This window comes from Psittacula echo (assembly GCF_963264785.1).
Source record: "Psittacula echo genome assembly, chromosome: 12".
In the NCBI taxonomy this organism is placed as follows: Eukaryota; Metazoa; Chordata; class Aves; order Psittaciformes; family Psittacidae; genus Psittacula; species Psittacula echo.
Genome location: NC_137747.1, coordinates 13,529,422 through 13,550,926, shown reverse-complemented (window position 1 = coordinate 13,550,926; position 21,505 = coordinate 13,529,422). Strand labels below are relative to the sequence as shown.

Below are 21,505 nucleotides of genomic sequence, written 5' to 3'. Positions count from 1 at the left end.
GGTCGCAGCCTCTGCAAGCATCTCCGGGCTGGCTGCTCACTGCCTGTGTCTCTGGACACACCAGCATCAGCCAGGGCCGTCAGGCCCAGCACCGGTGGCCTTTAGCTCCTTGGGGCGCCCAGCCAGCCCCTGGGGGACCCTCGGCTGTGGGACACATGGGGCAGGTGCTGCCCACCCTTACCAGCAGCATTCCTGCCATGGAAGCAGGGTCCCTGCACTGCCACGGGCAACCTGCTGTACATAGATCCTTTTGGGGTGGTTTTTAGCATTTTCATTGGTAACAGGGGGTTTGGTTTGGTTTGGTTTGTTGGTTTTTTTTAAGGACTCTACTTTCGGAATGTGGTTTCTCATTTTTACAACTGCCTTTGAATGATTTGTAATATTGGTCGCTTCTGTCTGACTCTGTAAATAGTGGTGCTGGTGTCTCCTGCGGGGTGGGGGCTGAGCTCATGCTGGTGATGGGTCTGCAAAAGCAATGGGGAGGGTTTGCTGGAGGTGGGGAGGTGGCTGGTGCTGCCCCAGCCCCTCACAGCCTCTGTCCTGTCCCCCTCCCACACCAGTGCGAAGCCCAAACTGCTTTGGGCAAAGCCACGCTTGCCCCTGCCCTGTCCTGCTTCCTCTCGCCAAGGTCGCATGAAGGGCACCTCCTGCCCTGATGACAGGCCCCTGTCCCCCTGTCCCATGCTTGTCGTGTGATGAATAAAGGCCCTGCAACCCCTCAGCCCTGCCCTTGGTGCTGCCTTCCCCTGCTGCAGGGACAGGGGTGCCTGTCCTGCTTGGGGCACTGGTGCTGCTGGGGGGGGGGGGGCTGCAACACCCATGGGTGGGGAGATGGAGGATCATAGAATAGTTTGGGTTGGAAGGGACCTTCAAAGCTCATCCAGCTCCAACTGCCTGCAATGAGCAGGGACATCTTCAACTAGATCAGAGTGCCCAGAACCACATCCAGCCTGGCTTGAATGTCTGCAGGGATGGGGCATCCCCCACCTCTCTGGGCAACCTGCGCCAGTGTTTTACCACCCTCACTGTAAGGAGTGTTTTCCTCACATCCAGCCTGAATCTCCCTCTTTCCGTTTAAAACCACCACCCCTCAGCCTGTCACAGAGGGACAGGACCTAGACCCTGTCAGCTGCCCAGCCACACACCGTGTCCCATCCTCTCCTCACCCAGCTGTCTCCCCAACACCATTCCCGTGTGCTGACCCCAACTTGTCATCACCTATGGGCCCTCCATGGCCTCCCCACCGGGGCTATCACCACACCACTTGGCTCTGCATTGTTCTTATGATGCTGGTGTTGCTCATGCCTCCCCTGTCATGTCCCATCCTGCCCAGCAGCTCACCTCAGCCTGCACAGCGACCCCATATCCCCTTGCCTATATTCTTTATCCCCCTTCACCTCCCGTTGTCCCCCATCCTTCCTTATCCCTCAATACTGCCCACTATTTCCCTCCTCTTCCTTATTCTCCACTTCTATCTGCCCAGTCCTTGTCCTTCTTCACCCTCTTTTCCTCTTTATTGTCCCCCACTTCCCACCATATTCCACACCTTCTCTCTCATCCTCCACCTCGTACCTCTTCTTCCTCCACCTCAGTCTCTCCCTCCTTCCTGTGAACCTCCACCTCCCATTGTTACCCCTCCTTTTTCATGCTCTTTCACCTCTTGCCCTGTCCCTCCTCATACTCGGCCTCTGGCTTTCTCCCCATCTCTTGGCATTCACCTCCCAATCTCCCTCATACTTCTCCACCTCTCAAGTCTCCCCATCCCTCCTTATCCTCCAAGTGTCCCGCCTCCCTCACGGATTTCCCTTCCAGCCACCCTCCCTTACCCCCAACCATCCTCCCTTCCTCACACCTCCCTCTCTTACTGTGCTTTCATTCTTCACATCCCAACTGCATCTTGACCTCCCATCTTCTCCCAGCCTGACCTCTGCTGTTCATCCTCTCCTCCTTCCTCCCTGCACTCTTTTACTCCCAGCACATCTAACTCCTGCTGTTACTTTCTCCTCTTCTTCTCCTGCTTTATCTCCCATCCCTCACTAACCCAGCAAAGCCACCACCAGCACCAGCCCTACGGGATGTGGGGCTGGGTTACCTGGAGAATCAGCCTCCCACCCCATCCCCACAACTCAAGGCACTTCACAGCAGAGGTGATGGCCACAGCTTGCACATTCATGCTGGACACCAAGAAACACTTCTTAGGGCTGGTGCAGCTGGAGCTGGTCACTGGGGAAGTGGGAGGATCCCTGCCGTTAGAAGGTTTAATTCAGCCAAATAAAGTCACCAGTGTCCTGATTTAGCATAGCAATAACTATTTTGGAACACAGAGCTTGGCCCAGAGCCCCCTTCGATCCATTCAAACACACACATCTCTGGGAGACTCCTTGAGCAGTGGAGGATTTCCAAGAGGAGCAAGAAAGGGCAGAGATGGCTTTTAAATGCAGTGCTTGGGATGCTGCAGGACATGAGGATCTATTCCTGCCACTTGCAGCTGTTCCGTGGTACTCAAGCAGGACCATCTCATGCTGCCCAAGCAGGCCACCCTATGCATCCTGAGCAGGATCACATTAGCCTGCCTGAGGAGGACCATCCCACGCTGCTTGAGCAGGACCATGCTCCAGCAGAACCATCCCATTGCTGCTCCAGCAGAACCATCCCATTGCTGCTCCAGCAGAACCATCCCATGCTGTTCCAGCAGAACCATCCCATGCTGTTCCAGCAGAACCATCCCATGCTGTTCCAGCAGAACCATCCCATGCTGCTTGAGCAGGACCATTCCATACTGCTTGAGCAGGACCACTCTATGTAGCTTGAGCAGAACCTTCCCATGTTGCTCAAGCAGGACCAGTCCATGTAGCTTGAGTAGTACCACTCCAGGCTGTTGAAGCAGGACTATCCAGCCTGCTTGACTACCATGGGGCAGGCCAAAGTGGCTTCCTGAAAGACTGCCAGATCCCAGGCCAGAGAGCTATCTGTGACATGACCCCTTGGACCCTAAAGCCGGGGACACTTACATCATCTTTGTTTTCCTTCCCTGGGACTGGGCCATGCAGGGCCATGGCCATCCCTTTCCAGTGACCTTATGGCTGCACGAGGGCACAGGGCTGCTGCCAAGAGGGGAAAAGGTCTCCTCTCCATCCCAAGGGAGCCCCCTAACCTGAGGGACCCGCCTGCAGGGCCTCCTGAGAGCATCCCACATCACTCACACGCAAGGACCAGCAGCCTCCCTTGACTGCAGACTTTGCCTTGGAGACTCCCAACCATCCCATGGAGGGGACACTGCCCATTCCAAGGTGCTCTGTCTGAGAGACCATCCCTCTGCAATACAGGCAGTGTCTTGGTGGGCTGGGGGTGACCTTTCTAAAGCATTCCTGTCCACATGCCTTCCTGGCTGGGAAATCTGGGGGAGGGTGAAGGGAACTTACTACCTGTGTTAGAAACTAGCTGAAGTTCTGTGTCTCCCCAAGCTGGGTTTCTTATTCCAACTGTTCCAACTGTTGTATATTGTACTGGGATTTTTACATGGAATTATTGTAGAAAACAGAAAATTAAACCAAGTCTGTTAAAAAATTAACATTAAAAATCTCTATGAAAAAAAAATAAATCAAAGCTGTCTCCAAGTCCTTTTCTTCCAAACGGGTCAGAGCAGTGATGTGTCTCCAGTGGTGGCTTTCTTGTTCCCAGCCCTGGCTGCCCCAGCCCCTAGGGACACCAGCTATGGTGAAGATGCAGCTCCTGTGGTTGGTGATGTCCTGGGTGATGAAGGAAACAGCCCCCATCTCACTGCATCTGCCTGCTTGTGGACAGCCTGAGCCTCTGGTGCAAAGCAGCACGGGGTGTTTGTCAGTGACCCCCTTGGGTCCTCAAAAGTTGTGTCCTCACCACGGGGCAGGACACAGTCGAGTGCCTGGAGCCGTTTTGGGATCCTGGATACTGAAGATATGGCTGGGATGGGACAAGCTGCAGCCCATCCCCACTGAATGCGGGAGCAGCTCCCTGGTAAGTGGCCAGCGCCTTTCCCCCTGCAGCTGCTCCACAGCAGGATCCAACAGGGCTCCACAGCAACTGGCCAGTCCCTGAGCCAGATCCCAGGCCTGAGCTGCTCAGAGGATTTGGTGCTGCGGATGCATGAGCCCACACCACCCTCTGGTGTCAGCACCGACCTCAGCTCCAGGCCTGTCCTGCTCCAGCCGTGTCCCCTTGCTCCCAGGTCTGCCTGGCTACCAGAGCATCCTTGCACAACCCCAAATCCCACTCCTACTTCCAGCATATGGACATCCCCACATGGTGTGGGGCAGGACATAGCCAAGCCAGAAGGAAGCAGAGCAAGAGCAAAGCAGACTTGCTTTGCTGGGTGCTGTCATCAGCCCTGGCAGTCCTACCAAGCACTGGTGCAGCCCTGCTACCCCCCAGGCTGTCTGAGTGTGGGACGTGCTCCTGTGCCCGCATACAAGCCCTTACCCTTGCCAGGGGTTCATGTCCACGTTTGGTATTGGGGTGCAGGGCTGGAAAACAGCTTCAGGCACCCCCTGTGCAGGTAGGTAATGGCTTTCTTGCTCTTGGGTACCGGAGAAGCTCCTGGGCACAGCAGAAGCAGATGGTGCCAGGGGACAGTGTGGGGACAGTATGCTGGGATGAGACCAGCCAACGTGCTGCACCATGAGATGTGGCTGTGGTGCACTCATGCCTGGCTCTGGCATCACTGGCACCTCAGACCTCACACTACTGGTACTGTGTGCCCTGCATTGCTGGCACTGTGGGCCTTGCGCTGCCAGCATCACAGACCCCACATCACTGCCACTGCAGACCCTGCACTGCTGTCACCAAGGCCCTGGCACAGCACTGCTGCATGGCTGGCACTGCTGACACCGCACTGCTGTCACCGTGGGCTCTGGCACAGCACTGCTGCATGGCTGGAGATCAGCAGCAGAGGGCACAGCCCTGCTGCCTGCCCGGGCTGTGTGAGCCTGTGCTACCCGAGGTGCCCTCAAGAGACGTGGCTGCCCCATGGGCCACAGATACTGGGCGCCCCGGAGCTCCAGCTCTTTCTCACCACTCCATACAGCAGGCACACAAGCAGGCAGTTACATTTATGGGTGTGTGAGGACACTCTGAAGCCTGCGGATAGTTATGAAGCCACATGGGGAAGCCAGTTCTTAAACCCCAACCTCCTCAACGTGCTGCTGCTGCAAACACCTTCTCTCCTGATCCGGGTTTCTCTTCCTCTGCAGCCCAGGCTCCTACAGACCTGGGCCCCTTTTCCAGAATGCAAATAGCAGCAGCCAGCAGAGCCCAAGTAAACAAATGAGCTGCTGTGAGAGGAGAGTGCATCTTTATAAGGTTAGCTGGCCCCGTCCAAGGGACAGGCATCTTCTTGTGGCTGCATCGCTCAGAAAGCGCAGGCAGACAGCACCAGCATAGCTCCTGGACTTGATTTATATTCCTGATGGCGTTATTAGCTCATCTACATGTAAAATGATTATGAATAGATGTCTGTACTCTGCAGAGGCCTAAATTAACCAGGCTGTGACATTCATCAGCTTCTCTTTGAAGCTTAAAGCAGCTTGAAACGCAGAGGTCTCCCTCCCAGCGGCAGCAGAGGGGGGAAGGAAGCAGCTCAGGCTTGATCCTGTGTTCAGCACAACCTGCCCTGTTTTAATAGCCCCGTACCCTGATAGGTGGGAGCAGAGGGCCGGAGGGAGGCTGCTGTGCAGCAGCGTGTGCCAGAACTCCGTACGGAGCAGTTACATTTACAAACAAAGGAGCTGATAACTCCCAGCAGGGCTGCAGGGCTGCTATCTCCGTGCTGATTAAAACTCCCCCTGCAGCCAGCACGGAGGAGGAGTGTCCGCAGTGGGGAGACGAGCGGTGGCTGGCGTTAACTCTGCTGCTGCTGTGTGCTGATTCATTCCGCACAAGCCGAGGGCTGCCCTGCCAGGCCGAGGGCTGAAAATCAGCACAGAAAACGCCAGCGGGAGGATCTGCGGCCTGGTCACATCCTCCCTCCACATCTCCCCTGGCTCACTGTGCCCTCAGTGCTCTGGGGATCCACACCACTTGAGCCCACAGGGTAATCACACACAGCAGGAGGGGGATGCCCGAAGCATTGCCCAAGAGTGGTGCTGTGCTGGTTCTGCACAAGGCCTTCCCCTCTGTCCCTCAAGCCTGCAGCACTCTGCTAGCAGTCCTACTGCTTGCTTGAGGTGTCATCTCCCATGCATGGGCCATCTCCAGCATGCGTGTCTGCTGGGGCAGGAGTACCACAGGCCTCTGTTCATATAGCTGACCTTGAGCACATTGCTTTGCCAGCACTGGCTGGGCAACAAGCTGACCCTTGCTGTCAGATATCCACCCTGTTCCTTCTCTCACGCCTGCTCTGCAGGTCCCAAGACCATTTGCTAGTGTCACTTAGGATTCTTCCCAGAATACACATTAACCTGTACCCTTTATGTTCTTTATTACTTTACAGGAGGAGAAAATGAAAGAGCCTGAAATACAGCTGGTTTTCCTGGTGAGGTCAGAGGAGAGCTGGAGTCAGAGCAAACCCTGCAGCATCCAGCCTCACCACACACCAGCAACCAGGGCAGGAGCCCAGCTGGGAGCAAACTGCCGTGGGGTGGACAGAGCTGGAGAAGTAAAGCGTGGTCCCGCAGCAGGAGCACTTCAGCTAGAGCCTATAAAATCACAGAAGGGAGGCTTGGACATGCCCATTGCAGAGGGGAGACTGAGATGAGCTCTTAGGCAGAAGCTCTTCCCTGTGAGGGTGCTGAGGCGCTGGTACAGGGTGCCCAGAGAAGCTGTGGCTGCCCCATCCCTGGCAGTGTTCAAGGCCAGGTTGGACACAGGGGCTTGGAGCAAGCTGCTCCAGTGGAAGGGGTCCCTGCCCGTGGCAGGGATTGGAGCTGAAGGAGCTTTAAGGTCCCTTCCAACCCAAACCAGGCTGGAGTTCTGTGATTTTATGATATGTCAGCTGTGGACCCCTGAAATGACAGCATAGGAAGGACTGTGCTTGTGCCACAGGGGGTGTGATTGATGGTACCAACTACGCAGTTTGCAGCCCTGTACACAGGCGCTTGGAGGGTTACAAAACTCCTGCAAGAGGAGAGAGCGTGGGAAAACATGTCCAGGAGGCTGTCCTGAGTTTTCCACTTACTGAGAGAGGTGAAGGTGATGCAACCTCTTCCCATCGGGCAGCTTCCTGTGGGCAGCTGAAGCACAGCAAAGAAATGCCCTGGCTGCGGCAGCCCATACTGGGCAATGCTGGGTGGAGGGCAGCTGATGGGCTGGTGGGACATGGTGCTGCCCTGGCCTGGTGGCTCGGGATGTCCTGCCCACAGCAGCAACAGCTGCTGCACAGCAATCATGCTGTCACTGAGCCTGGGGGGGGGGGAATTTCAGCTGCACGGGAGAGCCAAAGGCCAATGGGAAGGAAAGCAGAGGGTGCCTCCCAGGTCTGCGAACCACCTCCTCGCTGGCTCTGGGGCCCTAGGACATGGAAAGCAACAAAGCCCTTTCCCAGCAGTGGGGTGAACTACAGGCTCCTGCCTGGCACTGGCGGACAGAGGGTTTGGTAGTGAGCTCTGAAGCCCTGCTGGGGAATGCACACTCCTCGAGACAGAGGCTCCTAAAACTAAGGCTTGGCAACTCGTAATAGAACATTTTCAGTGTAAGGTGGCTTCTGAAGGACTTTGGAAGTGCTGGGCTTGTCCCACTGCTCAGGAGAGGATCGGTGTGATTTCTAGTTGGGGTTCTCAACGATGTGCCACATGTACCCCAAAATTCATGGGGCTGTGCCTGGACCACAGCTTTGAGGGAAGTGCTAGAGGAGTGCAACTGCTGTAGCTCTGGAGGAGCTTGAAATCTCTCCATGTCAGAGAGCCCAGGATGCATGGACAAAGTGGCTTTTTCTTCAGAAACTCTTTTTGTGGTAGGGAACTTGCAAGTGATGATAATGGTGGCTGGGAGAGGGAAATACCATGAAGGGTTGACTGTGTCTGTACTGTGTCCACAGATGGGCCTGGGCTCGACACTGGTGGTCCCAGACTGAAACTCCAACAGGGAATATGCTAAAATTGAGCATCTGGACTGGGCTTGTGCTGGAGACCTCACCTTCATCCGTGTGGTTTAGTAGTGCAGATTGAGTCCCTGCACTGCAAGATCTAACTATGCCTTCCAGTGACTCTTTGGTTAATAACGATGCCACGCTGCAGCTTTCCACAACAGTGATTTCATACCCCATGGCTAAGGAAGCTCTGTTACATGTGCTGCAGTGTGGTGCGAGGGTGGCTGACCGGGTTTAGGTGTGAAGCCTGCTGAGGTCATGTCGGAGAGGTGTAGAGAGCATCCCTGGAGTGGTGCTGCCCAGAGGATACAGCCCATGGAGGGAGGTATCATCGGAACGCCTCCTGGGTTTCGTCTTGGAGGAAAGCAGCTACGTCCTCCCAAATGGAGTCACAGAAGAACCTCTGCCCTCCAGCAGTGTGGGCAGACTAACAGCAGAGCGGGGAGCTGCAGCAGCGCAGATGTGCCTTTCAGAGAGCTAGGGAGCAGCCTTAATAGAAAATACACACCAGGACCAGCCACTTGTGTCTGTAGAAGAACTGTTTGTGGCCTCTTTGCTGATTACATGGAGTGGCCGATGATGCTCATCAGTCCCCAGGTTTGCATCTCCTGCAGTGTACAGCAAGCTAATAACACTCCCAGGGAGCACATTCAATCATGGAAAACACCACGGATCCCAGAGTGGGCTGTACCTGCTCACTGGCACCAGGCCACTGCTTCCCAGCTGAGGAATACTGTGCCAAGCTCAAGGTTATGGATTTTATCCTTTGAGTGCTCCTCAATGAAGGAAATGTTATGGATTGAGCCAACAACGGGTCTGCTGCTGGAGGTACAACCATAGGCAGGCCAGAGACTCATGGAATCACCTTATCCCTTGGGAGAGCCCAGGTCCAACCTCCTGCTCGGACAGGGCTGGTTGGTCAGGGGCTTCTCTGGTTGAGTTTTGACTGTCTGCAAGGGCAGTGTCCCCCTGTGGCACACTGCTGACAAGGGAGACGTGGCTGGTGCGGCATCACTGCTAATGGGGGAACACTGCTGGCATGGGGGACATGGATGATGGGGGGCACACGGGGGGGCAGGGGGACACCACTGACAAGAGGGGACACGGCTGATGGGGAGACACCAATGGTGGAGGCAGGATGGCTGACAGGGAGACATCAGTGGGGAAGAGGACAGGGCTGACATGGAGGTCATGGCTGATGTGGGAGACGCCACTCATGGGGGTGACGAGTGTGACATGGCTGACAGGAGGGCATGGCGGGTGGGTGCAAACACGGCTGACAGGGGACACGGCTGACAGGGGGACACGGCTGACAGGGGGACATGGCTGACAGGGGGACACGGCTGACAGGGGGACATGGCTGACAGGGGGACATGGCTGACAGGGGACATCGCCGCCGCCCCGCAGTCGGGTGCTGGCGAGCCCCCGTGTGCTCACGCTTTCCGCGGCCTGCCGGGCTCCGCGGGCCGTGCCGCAGCCGCCGGGCGGGCCTTGGCGCTCTGCGGGGCGGTGCTGCCCCCCCGCCCGGCAGCGGGAGGCCTGGCCGCTGCCTCGGCCGTCCCCGCCCTCCGCCGCCTCAGCCGCTCCCGCCCCCGGCTCCGCGCCTCTTTAAAGCGGGCTCGGAGGCCGTCTGCCCGTTCAGAGCTGCCGGCGCTCCGCCATGGGACAGGAGCAGGCCCGGACCTACCCGCCGCGGCCCGAGTGGCTGCCGGCGGCGCATGTCCCGTCGCTGGCCCAGTACGAGAGCCTGTACCAGCGCTCCGTGGAGGACCCGCCCGGTGAGCGCCGCGCCGGGAGCCCGCCAGTCCCGGGGAGGGCCGCAGCGGGGCCGGGGGTGCCGGGCGGGCTGGAAGGGGTGAGGCCGCGTTGGGCCCTCCAAGCGTGGGGTGCGGGAGCGTGGGGCTGCCGTGCGTTGTTCCCTAAAGCCTTGTCCTCCTTACCCGAGCCTGTTTCTGGGTCGTGAGCTCTGGCCATTGCCTTTGCAGCGTTTTGGGGTGACATTGCTAAACAGTTCTACTGGAAGACTCCGCACACGGGGCCCTTTCTGAAGTATAACTTCGATGTGACAAAGGGGAAGGTCTTCATTGAGTGGATGAAAGGGGCGACCACTAACATCTGTTACAACGTCCTGGATAGAAATGTCAACGAGAAGAAACTTGGGGACAAAATTGCTTTTTACTGGTAAATTTTTGGTTTTATTATGGTGTAGAAGGTGTGTGTCATGCTGAAGTTGTATAAACAAGGTTGCTTCCTACTGAGGTGAATGAAAACATGGTCAAACCTGAGGGGCTTTAACGTTTAGATAGGGAGAGCAGGTGTTTGCTTTCAGTGTTTGAGAGGAGTTGTGCAATGGAGCTGCTCTGCCCACCCTGGGTGCACTGAAGTGGCCCACCATAGCCACGGGCAGCTCCTGACTTCCAGCTCTGCCTTTGCACTTGAACCTGCTAAAAGCAAAGAGCAGTCAGATGTTATTGAGGCAGGTACCACAATTCCTTTGTGATGCAGGCAGAGAAATGGGATGAGGCAACAACATCTAACAGCAAAAAGCTGATAAACCCCATGTTTTCTGTCTTTATGTTCTGTGGGTTTGGCACTGTTCTGTGGCAGAAGGGTTCTCCTAAAACTTGAGTGTATCCATTGATTCATTTACTGAGGTGAGCAGCTTCAGAGAGGAGCCTTCAACACCAGACTGAGAGGAAACAGAGCATGCGGGAGCCTCAGTTCTGAGCAGTGAGAGCCATTGAGGGAGCCTCAAGCCCTTCACAGGCCTTGCCCAGGAGCCAGCAACTGGCTCACAGGGGCTGTATGAGGAGGGATGGCACCAGCCCTGAGTGGGTAAAGCATGGCGCAGGGAGTGCGGCCAGGGCAGACAGTCAGGGTGTGGTGTGGCAGTTGGTGCAGGCAGGGGGGTGATGAGTACTCTCCTCCTGGAGCTCTGCCCTGGCTGCCCCGGCACTGGCAGTGTTGGCACCAGTAGACCCAATGAGAGCGGAGGCTGCAGTGCAGAGCTCCGGGTGCAGAAAGTTCCTCCACTGGTGTTGTGGGGCAAGGGTGCACTCTGGTGCAGGTGTTCCTGGTGGAGGTGCTCCTGCAGCAGGTGGCTGAGCTGTGGGAGACTGTCAGTAGGCTAAGAGATACCAGGGAAGCTGAGAGGGAGCTGGACTGCTTGCTCCAGGCCCAAACTGTGAAGGGGCCAAAAGCATCCACCATAGTGCATGCAGAAAAGGAGGGCAGTAATCCAGGAAGCTGGGAACTAATAACAAAAAAAAAAGGGGGGGGAGGGGGGAAGAGAACAATTAAAAGCAAGGGGCTTTCTCCAAAATCTGCTGTCCCCACCCAGAACTGCTTCATAGTTCTGCAGGGGGCTAACATGGTACTGCATACCACACCAAATGAACATCCTGCTGATGCACCAGTAAAGAGGATCACTACTAAATGCCTCCAGGAAAGAGCAGAGGGTCATAGTAGTAGGTGACTCTACTTCAAAAGGCACAGAGGCACCCATCTGTCAGCCTGATCCAGTCTCGAGGGAGGTGTGTTGCCTACCAGGGGCTCAGATCAGTGATGTTGCAGAGAGGCTCCCTGGTCTAGTAAGTCCCACTAACTATTTCCCACTTCTTGTGGTTCATGTGGGTGCTTGTGATATTGACAGCAGTAGCCTGGGAATCATTAAGAACTACAGAACCCTGGGAGAGGTGGTTAGGGGCTCTGGAGCTCAGATTTTTTTCATTGATCCTCCAAGTCAAAGGCGTAAGCGTTGGGGTTGATCTTGTCTTACATTCCTTTGATTCTCCTCCCCATCCCATCTGGGGAGGCAGGATAAGAAGGGTGAGCTAGTGGCAAGTCCAGAGGGAGACCATGTGGGTAATCAGGAGGCCTGGAGAAGAGAAGCTGCATGGAGACCTCAGAGCAGCTTCCAGTATCTGAAGGGGCCTACAAGGATGCTGGAGAGGGACTCTTCATTAGGGACTGTAGTGATAGGACAAGGGGTGATGGGTTCAAACTGAAACAGGGGAAAGTTTAAGTTAGATATGGAAGAAGTTTTTTACTGTGAGGGTGCTGAGGCACTGGCTCAGCTTGCCCAAGGAAGTTGTGAATGTGCCATCCATGGCATTGTTCAAGGCCAGGTTGGATGGAGTCTTGGGTGACATGTTTTAGTGTGTGGTGTCCCTGCCTATGGCAGGGGTTGGAACTGGATCATCTTAAGGTCTTTTCCAACCCAAACTGTTCTGTGACTTTATAATTCCTTGCACTTGAACACATATAACATTGATGCTTTTGGAAAGGCTGGCTTCTCCATATTCCTTTTGGGAAGAAAAGTTAACTTCCAGCCTTAAGGATGTGTGTATTTTTTTACTGGAATAGTTACTAGTGTTAAAAGCCATGTGCAACTTGGAATTTTCATACTAATGCAAAATAGGCTTCCCTAGTGATGTCCAAGATGCAGAGCTAATGCGCCCTTGCTGACCTAGCCCAGGTATGACTGTATGTGGTAGAACAGAAGCACAATTAAATGTGGAACTTGTTAGGGATGCAATAACTTGGGTTGTGGAGTGTCCTTTCAGCAGAGCAGCTGGAGAAGTCTGACTGCAGTAAGAATGCCAGATCCCCTAATGATGAACAACTGTGCTGCTCAAAGTGATTTTGTGCAGCTGAAGGGTCCCAGTGACCTGGTGTAAGGGGGACCTGGATCTACCCCCCTACAGAAAGGAACATGTTTTACCAGTGGAGTTCTGGCCATGACTGTAAAATTGGGTTCACACTGGAGTTTCCATCCATAGAACTTCACTTAAGTAGAAGAATTACATGTACTGTCTGGCAAATAATCATATTGATATACTTGCCACAGGTGAAATGGTGGCAACTGCTTCCTTCCCTGCTAGTTGAATATATTCTCTAACTCACCTGGTTGTAAAGTGACTGCAGCTTCTGATGGTAAACTCCTTTGTAAACTCATTCAGGTGTGCCAGCAAACAGAGCCCTTTGGCAGTGCTGGCAGCTGGGCTGGAGTTTATGGAGGGAGCGGGTGCATTGTTCTTCTTGCCCGTAAGTCTTTGGGTGACAGCTTGGCAGCAGCCACCAGCTTGGTAGTTATTCTGGCAGCCTTTGAGGGGTGTTTGTGATGCTGAGCAAAGCTTGGAGTGGGTATTAAAAGGGTGGGTGTCCAACAGCCATGGTGTTCACGGTGCTGAAAAACAAGGTCTCTTCCTCCTTAGTAGCCAGTTTTCCCTGACTACTTCAGGATAAATTCTCCTAGCATGGTTCTGTCACCAGTGACCTGGCGCTGGGGTATCTGGAGCTGTTAGCTGGGAATGTCATGGGGAGAGATGAAGGAGGCATGTTAAATGGGATGTGTGTGGTACTGACCTGTGAGCTTGTGGCACTGAGGTCTTAAGGAAACAGGGCTAAGGGTTGCAGCTCATAAAACTAATCTTCTAGAAGTGTGCATGTGCCTCTCTGAACATATGTTCTTCAATAACGAAGTGTAGTTGCTGTTGTCTTGGCCTTTCTCATTTTGCTTTGACACTGTTGAATGAGCCCACTTTCGTGAACCACTTGAAACTTGTCACACTGTATGGAATGTCAAAAAAGAAATGAGAGCCTCCAAAGCCAAAGAGGATTCCTGGGAAGGGCTTGGATGTTTGGGGGTTTTAATACCTTGGCTGCTTGCTTCTAAGAAAATCTGTACCTTGCTGGATGGGGAAAGGTCCTGGTGTTGTACCAAGGTATCTGACTGCCCACCTCTGAGAGCTTTGAAAAGGTACAAGTTAAAGGAGATCTTTGCTTTCAGAGAGGAAATACTGGGGGGAAAAAGTGAATAATTTTTCAAGGCACTGGTTGGTGTCTCTGAGATGTGTCCTGACAGAGCTCAGCTGCTGTGTGGCCCTGACCGGGGCTGTCTCAAGTGTTGCATGGACTGGAAGAAGTGAGCAGTTCATGTGGATGTGTTCTGGCCAAGCTGCTTTGAATGTTCCTGCACCAGCAGCAGTCCAGGATTGCCCAAACTGCCTCTACTCAGAGGGCCTCATCCCAGGCCACCTGGAATTGCTCTTTCAGCACAAAGGGCGATACATGGCACTGCTCTGTGCTGCAGAACTTGTACATAGGTGACACTTCCTGTTGTGGTACCCTTCTTTTGGTGCTGTTAGCACTGCTTAGTTCACAATGACCATCCTGAGTTGGTAGGAAACACTTGCATTTTCCCTGTTTCACTGTGGTCTCTCTTGCTGCTTATGTACGTTAAAAGTATTTCTGTTTCTGCTGCTTTTGATTCCTCTTTCTGTGGTATTCATGTTGGCCTAAAGAGGAACAGAAGCTCCAGGAAATGTTTCTGTTAAAGTGCTGCTCTCAGAAGTGCAACCTGCTTCATAATTGCAGGGAAAGGCTGAAGTCAGTAATGCTGTGGTTACTGTGCAGGTAGATCCCTATTTTGTGGGCCTCACAGCTGGAATGCACTGAACAAACTAGCTGGGACACTTGTAGGGGACTTGCAGGAGTGCTGAGGATTTGATCTGTGGTGGGCAGTGTAAACTGGAGCAGGAGCACAGTGTGTCTTTACACAGGTATGCTCTGGGCATACCTGTGCCATGTGGACTAACCTGTACTTCTGTGCTGAAGAGCCTGTTGTTAATCCCATGTGAACATCAGCCTGGGCAGCTTGTGGAAGGGAAAACAGAGCCAGGTGGGAATTCAAATAGCACAGCACTTATTACACACGCTCCCTAATGAGACCCTGGGGTGGGAAGGGACCTGCATGGAGCCTGTTCTTGGTGTTTCAGCTGTGTGCAGGTCGCATGAAGTTCTTGCCTTTGTTTCAGCCCACCTGCAGCACTGGTGGTACCTGGTGGGAGCAGGGAAAGAGGTAGAGCCTTGGACACTGTTATTAGCCTAGGTGCTGGCTTCTGCCATCATTGGGAGATTGATAATCTTCTTTCTTCTGCTTGCATATGAAATAACACATCTAGAAAGGAGAAACAGATGGTAAAGGCTGCCAGAGCTTACTGGAGCTCTATTTAAACTGAAGAACCACTGCTTGTGGTTCCCATTCTGGGCCTAGAACAAACATGACTTGCAAAGATAAAATGGAGAAGGTGTGTTGTGGGTTTTTTTTAATGTAATAAAGGATTTGGGGGCTCGTAGATGTGTCATTTCTTTCAATGAATCCTTCTGAAAGCCAGTAAACAACTACAGAACCTGTTAAAAAAAACCAAACCAAAAACCTGAGCAACAGAAAACCTAAAACCACAAAACAACAACCAAGTGTCAGAGCCCCTTTGGAGGTTTTTACTAGGAAACCGGAAGGCTTTGTCCAGCAGCCTTCCAGAGAGGCCATAGATTATCAGACACAGATTTGGTCTGAGGATGCTGCTGAGCATAAATGGGACAAGCCCACATGTGCTGGGTCCTGCCTGCTCCCCATGCATGTTGATCTGGTGGCTGTTCCTCTCCATGGACTTCTTTATCCTGGGCTGTGTCATCCCAGTTTCAAAACTGAAGCCAGATTGAGCTGTTCCAGTTGAATTTCTTCTGTAAAAGTCTGGATCTCTTCTGATTGCAGAAATAATCTTGCCTTAAACTGCTGAGAGCCAAGTGCTTGGTCTCGCAGTCCAATACTGTCGTAAGCAGAGATGCTGTGGCTGAGGGTGCTGACTGTTACCACCCAGGCTTCAGAGGTGTTAACCATAGCCAGCTCCTGCCCCAAGCACTCAGCTCTGCTCCTCCACTGCCTTCAGGACTCAGGATCTCCCATGCCAAACTGATGCTTTGTTTCTTTAGTAACTTCCTGTATGACTTGTTACATTTCCAGTGATGCAGCCTCTTTCAACACTGTTCTGGCAGCCCTGAATCACACAGGGTGTTTAAAGAGTGAAGATTCACTGCTGGGAAGGTTGTTTTTACTGATAAACACTTGCAGGCCTGTGTGTGCAGGCTGCTGAGAGCAGTCAAAGCTGTGTTGCAGGTGCTACCAAACAGCCAGGCCCAAAGCTGCTGTTCCCCTGATGCTACTGTGGAGAGAGAACATGCCACAGGGGAATGTGTGTAACCTCTACAGCAGTGAGAAGCCTTATGGCAAAGTTACAATGTTTGGTTTATGCTTGCAGCAGTACCCAGGCTCAGCACAGCTCCTTTCCCTGATGGGGTCTCCATGGGAAGTGGGGTGACCCCCATTAGCCTTGGCTGAGCAGGAAGGAGAAGGGTTCAGGACACACAGCTTGGGAACACACACAGCAACAGCCTGGAATCTCCAAACAGGAACATCTCTGCTTTGTGAGGTCCTCTCTGGCTCTGAGCTGCATCGGTAGTTCAGGAGTGGGAATGGTGGGAGCATCAATAGGAATCTGGTATTAAAATCAAGGAGTAAAGTCCAAGTATTCCGCTTTCCTGACTTCTTTGGTGGAATTCTTCCACTTCTAGTTCTGGGACAGCCATCAACCAGTATGGTTGGTGCTGTGGCAGTAGTGCAAACACCACTGTGTTCAGCTGCTTCTATGTAAGTGCAAACTGGGACAGCAGGCACTCACAGGTTGTCCTCTGGTGTAGCTCTGTGGCTCTTCTCCATTGATGGGTGAAATCTCCATCTTCAAGAAGATGGTGCTGCCTCAGGGCTGCATGGTGATGCCTGCTTAAGGGTTTGGAGCTTCTTGGTTTGGCCTGAGGGGCTGGGAAACACAGGGATCATGGGCTGAAGCTTGGTTCCAAAGGCTATCTGTATGCAGAGACCTCTGCCAGTTTTCTCCTGTCATATGTAGAGGTTGTCCTGTCCCAAGTGTTTCAGTTAGTGGCTTGCACTTGTCTGCTGCATCCTACATCCACTTCCTGACTAGTGAAAGTCTGAGATAGTTTTCAGGTGAGTGGTTGTGCCAAAGGGATGAACTAAGTATGTGAGAGCAGCAAATAGCTTCTTCAGGCAGGTATTTTCCTGTGGGCTTCCAGTGAAGCTTCCTGTGTGCTTTCCCGGCTGCTGTGAGTCAGGGATCTGTGTGCACATTACTCAGACAGCTGGTGGACACAGAGGCACTTGGAATAATTTTTCTCTCCTGACTTGGAAGAGGAGCTTGAGTCATCCCTGTCAGCTACACATGCTGGTTTGCAGTGAGATGCCAGGAAATGGTTGGTTTAATGTTTTGAAGATCTCAAGCCGTATTCCTGCTGTGCAGAGCCTTTTCCATCATAGGATGCAGGGCAGGATCAGGCAAGTGCTGTCAGCCTGGTGCTCTGCAGTGCAACAAAGGATGGGGGTACTGAAGGTTGGTGACAATGTTCAAGGCCAGGTTGGACAGAACCTTGGGAAACATGGTCTAGTGTGAGGTATCCCTGCCTGTCGCAGGGGTTTGGAACTGAATGAGCTTAAGGTTCTTCCCAACCCGAATCAGTCTGGGATTCTATGACACTGCCTGTGGTCTCCTGTGGTTTGCCCATTCAGAAGCACCACTGGAGCTGTGCCTCCATGTGGAAGGTGTTCAGCATTATTAAAGATAGTCACTGGAAGTAGTTTTCACAGAGCTCAAATAAGCTGTGGACCTGCTCTTGCAGGACTGGGGCTCTTCTCTGTTAAGTCTGTAAAGAAAGGAGGACTCAGGCAGCATCTCAGACTCAGACTCCATGGCTGAGCAGTGAGGAAAAGGTTGTGTAAGCTCTGCAGCTTGGGAACACACACAGCAACAGCCTCGAATCAGGGCAGCAACTTTCATTTGGGTTTTGCCAGAACTGTTTGCTCCTAGCCTTTTGCTCTGAAACCTTTGGAAGCTGCTTACTGGCAAGGGTACAGCGTCCATCTATATAAATACAAGGGAATATCCAGGAAGTATTTGAGAAGATAAACAAGTTGGATGGCAATAAGTGCCCAGAATTAGATGGCATGTGCCCCAGAGGACTGCAGGGACTTGAATGTGAAATTGCAGAGCTCTGGCCAGGGTATGCTGTGTGCTCTTGCAAAGGGCTGTTGTGCCAAGGACTGGGAGGTTGCCAGCCCCACTCTGTCTAGAGAGGGCAATAGAGGGGTCTTGGGAACTGGTAAATCCCACAGATTCATTAGGTTTAGAAAGGACCTCTGGAGATCATCCGGTCCAGCCTCCCTGTATCTCTAGTGGTACAGTGGAATCGGCTCACTTTTTTGTGCGTGGAAAAGGTGATGGAGTCCTGTAGGAGTGCAGTTGTATGGCGCTGAGCACACGGATATGGCTGTTTTCAGGCTGCTTTCATGAGGATTCCCACAAAAAGGTTGTTCAAGGAAGTTCTGTGGAGCTGCTTTAGACTTACCCTTCATCTCCTCACTTTTAATGGTCACTTTTCAGAACCAGCAGCAGGTCTCCCAAGGACCAGTGTTGAAACTGAACTGCTGATGATGGCCAGGCTCATGTGCCCTCCATAAACAGCTCCTGGGGGCAAACCCTGCACCTTGGTTCTGACTAGTATTTTGTTGTTGTCTGGAAGGCTCTTGGCTGAGCTGCTGTGGCCGTGGGTGGTTCTGGGTTTGTGGTTGCACAATCACTACCTGGGAGAGTAGCGAGGAGTGAGCACAGGCAATAGCTCCTGCAGCTTCTTACATGTGGAACTTGTAACTCTGGCAGCTACTACAGGCACCTTGCTGTGTTTAAGAATAGTTTGCTGACTGCTGAGAGAGGCACCATGGTTCTGCAGTGATGGCACACGATGAATGCTGGCAGGACAGTTGAGACGTGGGGTGGATAAATGGAGTTCATGGACACAAAGGAGGTGAATCCTGTAGGGATCCAGGACATGGAAGGTCAGAGCCATCAGTTTGTTCGTTGGACTAGAAAACATGATTATTTTAGCTGTGTGGATGGCTTGTGTCCTCCCTGGCACCTTGCAGTGAGTGGAGCAGAAGGGGACAAGGGCTCCATGGGGATGACACTGGCTCTGAGTAGTGACGTTGTCAGGGGACAAAGTGATCAGGCTTTGCCAGAAGAGGTGGGAGTGGGTGCTTGTTCCAGGCATGGTGTTTCTCCTTTGGGTAGTTGCATTTGTTATAGAATCACAGAATCAGCAGGGTTGGAAAAGACCTTTAAGATCATTAGATTGAACCATTCCCCAGCACTGCCAAGGCCACCACTAACCCGTGGCACTGAGGGCCTTATCTACAAGGTGTGTGAACACTTGCAGGGATGGTGACTCCACCACTGCCCTGGGCAGCCTGTTCCAATGCCTGAGCACCCTTTTGGGAGGGAATTGTTCCTCAGCTCCATCTAAACCTCCCCTGGTGCAGCTTGAGGCCATTTCCTCTTGTCCCATCCCAGCCCCTCCTGGCTCCATCCTCCTGTCAGGCAGTTGTAGGGAGCGATCAGGTCCCCCCTGAGCCTTCTCTTCTCCAGACTGAACCCCCCAGGTCCCTCAGCCCTTCCCCATCACACTGTGCTCCAGGCCCTGCACCAGCTCTGGTGCCCTTCTCTGGCCCCACTCCAGCCCCTCAATGTCTCTCTTGCAGTGAGGGGCCCAGAACTGAACACAGGATTCGAGGTGCGGCCTCACCAGTGCCCAGTGCAGGGGCACAACCACTGCCCTGGCCCTGCTGCTGCACTGGTGCTGGTACAGGCCTGGATAATGGTGGCTTCCTGGCTGCCTGGGCATGAGCTGCTCATGTTCTGCTCTGTCAGTCAGCCTCCCCAGGTCCTTTTCCATGAGCAGTTTTCCAGCCACTCTTCCCCAAGCCTGGAGCGTTGCGTAGCGTTGTGCCTGGTGGGCTTTCTTTACAGCCTGAAGAGCTGTTAGGCTGTAGTATTGGCTGCCAGTGCTTTGACAAGACCTCTTTGACTCCCCCACCACAATGAGCTTGCCTTTTTCTCCTGTGGCCAGCCCTGCATCAGAGCCATTGCACACAGTAGGGTTTCAGTTCTTTGTTTGCATATCTGCACGTAACTTATTGTAGATGGTGAAATGTGGTGTGATATGAGATCATGAGCCCTGGCAGTTCTCCATAGGCTCAAAGCTTATCATTTTTACAGATGACACTTTCCTTTAGGGGAATCCCTGAGGCAACCCATGGCCTTCTTGATTACTTCTTCACAACTGGGTATCTGCTAATGAAGCATGTTTTACATTCCTGTTGCCAGTGACCACTGAGATGACGCTTCAGCAGGTGACTTCTGGCCATCAGCTGTAGAGGTGTCTGAGGCATAAAGTTGAAATGTCCACCAGAAATCACAGTCATAGAATCCCAGACTGGTTTGGGTTGGAAAGGACCTTAAGCTCATCCAGCTCCAACCCCCTGCCATGGGTAGAGGTGCCTCACCCTAGGCCATGTCACCCAAGGCTCTGTCCAACCTGGCCTTGAACACTGCCAGGAATGGGGCATTTGCCACTTCTTTGGGCAACCTGTGCCTAGGCCTCACCACCTTCACAGTAAAGAACTTCTTCCTTGTATCTAACCTGAACTTCACCTGGTTTTGTTTGAATCCCTCACCCCTTCGCAGGTCATAGCCTTGATGGATATTGTTTGAGCCCCCACTGGAATCAGCTTTCAGTGTTAGAAGGTCTTGAAACAGCATTTCCCAATAGGGGTGTTTCCCAACTGTAGGTGGCTTATTGACTGACTTGCAGAAGCTTCATCCAGAATGTGTCTGTGGCCTCAATGCAAGTTGTTAGAACAAGGAATCAGCAGGAAATAGGATCTCCCCCAGTGGGCTCTGTTTCTCTGAAAATACTGCTCATGATAGGCATCAAATGTACCTCTCTTCTCAAACTGTTGCATTCTTCTACAGCATGGCTTTAGCTTGCAAGGCTAGAAGTGCTGGCTGAGGGCAGCCAGACTCAGTGACCTACTGTGCAAGTCTTGCAGATGAGCTCTGTTTCAACACTATGGAACATTTTGTTTAATAAAAACAACCCTTAAAATCTTTATGTTTCAAAATCTTAAACTTTCCTCTCACTAAACTTGGTATAAAGCTGTCATTGGATGCATTGGCTCTGCTCCTGTGCTGTACAACACTGAAGTAAGAACATAATCACAGAATCCCACACTGGTTTTGATTGGAGGGGACCTTAAAGCTCACCCAGGTCCAACTCCCTGCCATGGGCAGGGATATCCTTTTGACTTGATGTTCCGTATCAAGTGAGTAGGAAAAACACAAAGCCCCAGAGGAGCAGCATTCCCCTTGCTGCTGAGCAGATACCTGGCAGCACAGAATGGCTGCTAACACCAGCACTGGGGTATTTACATGTGCTCTGTGTTACTTGTAAACTGCTTTATTTGATCAAACGTAGCAAAACAATAGTAGATTTCCCTTGAATTTCCCTGTTACCCATCAGTGTTGTGGCTCTCAGGTGTGAACACAGTATGCACAAACCCCATCACACTTACTTTACCCTCTTGCTGATGTTGGCAGCAGTATAAGCCAGGAGGTGTTGGTTCCTTCAGAGATGTCTGAGCATCCCACAATCCAGAGAAAGGGGCTTGAAGTAAATCTTAGGGGATAGCCTGGCAGGTGA

At 52.8% G+C, this 21,505-nt stretch overlaps 1 protein-coding gene across 1 annotated transcript in view; it reads left to right on the top strand.

Moving 5' to 3' along the window:
- Positions 1–9,751: 9,751 nt before the first annotated feature.
- The window catches only part of ACSS2 (acyl-CoA synthetase short chain family member 2), a 35,096-nt gene continuing 23,342 nt past the window's right edge, over positions 9,752–21,505 (top strand). Inside the window, exons 1-2 of the mRNA XM_080627961.1 lie at positions 9,752–9,837; positions 10,045–10,240. Of these exons, the coding sequence (XP_080484087.1) occupies positions 10,152–10,240 (89 nt within the window). The 5' untranslated portion in view covers positions 9,752–9,837; positions 10,045–10,151. The remainder of the gene's footprint in view (positions 9,838–10,044; positions 10,241–21,505) is intronic.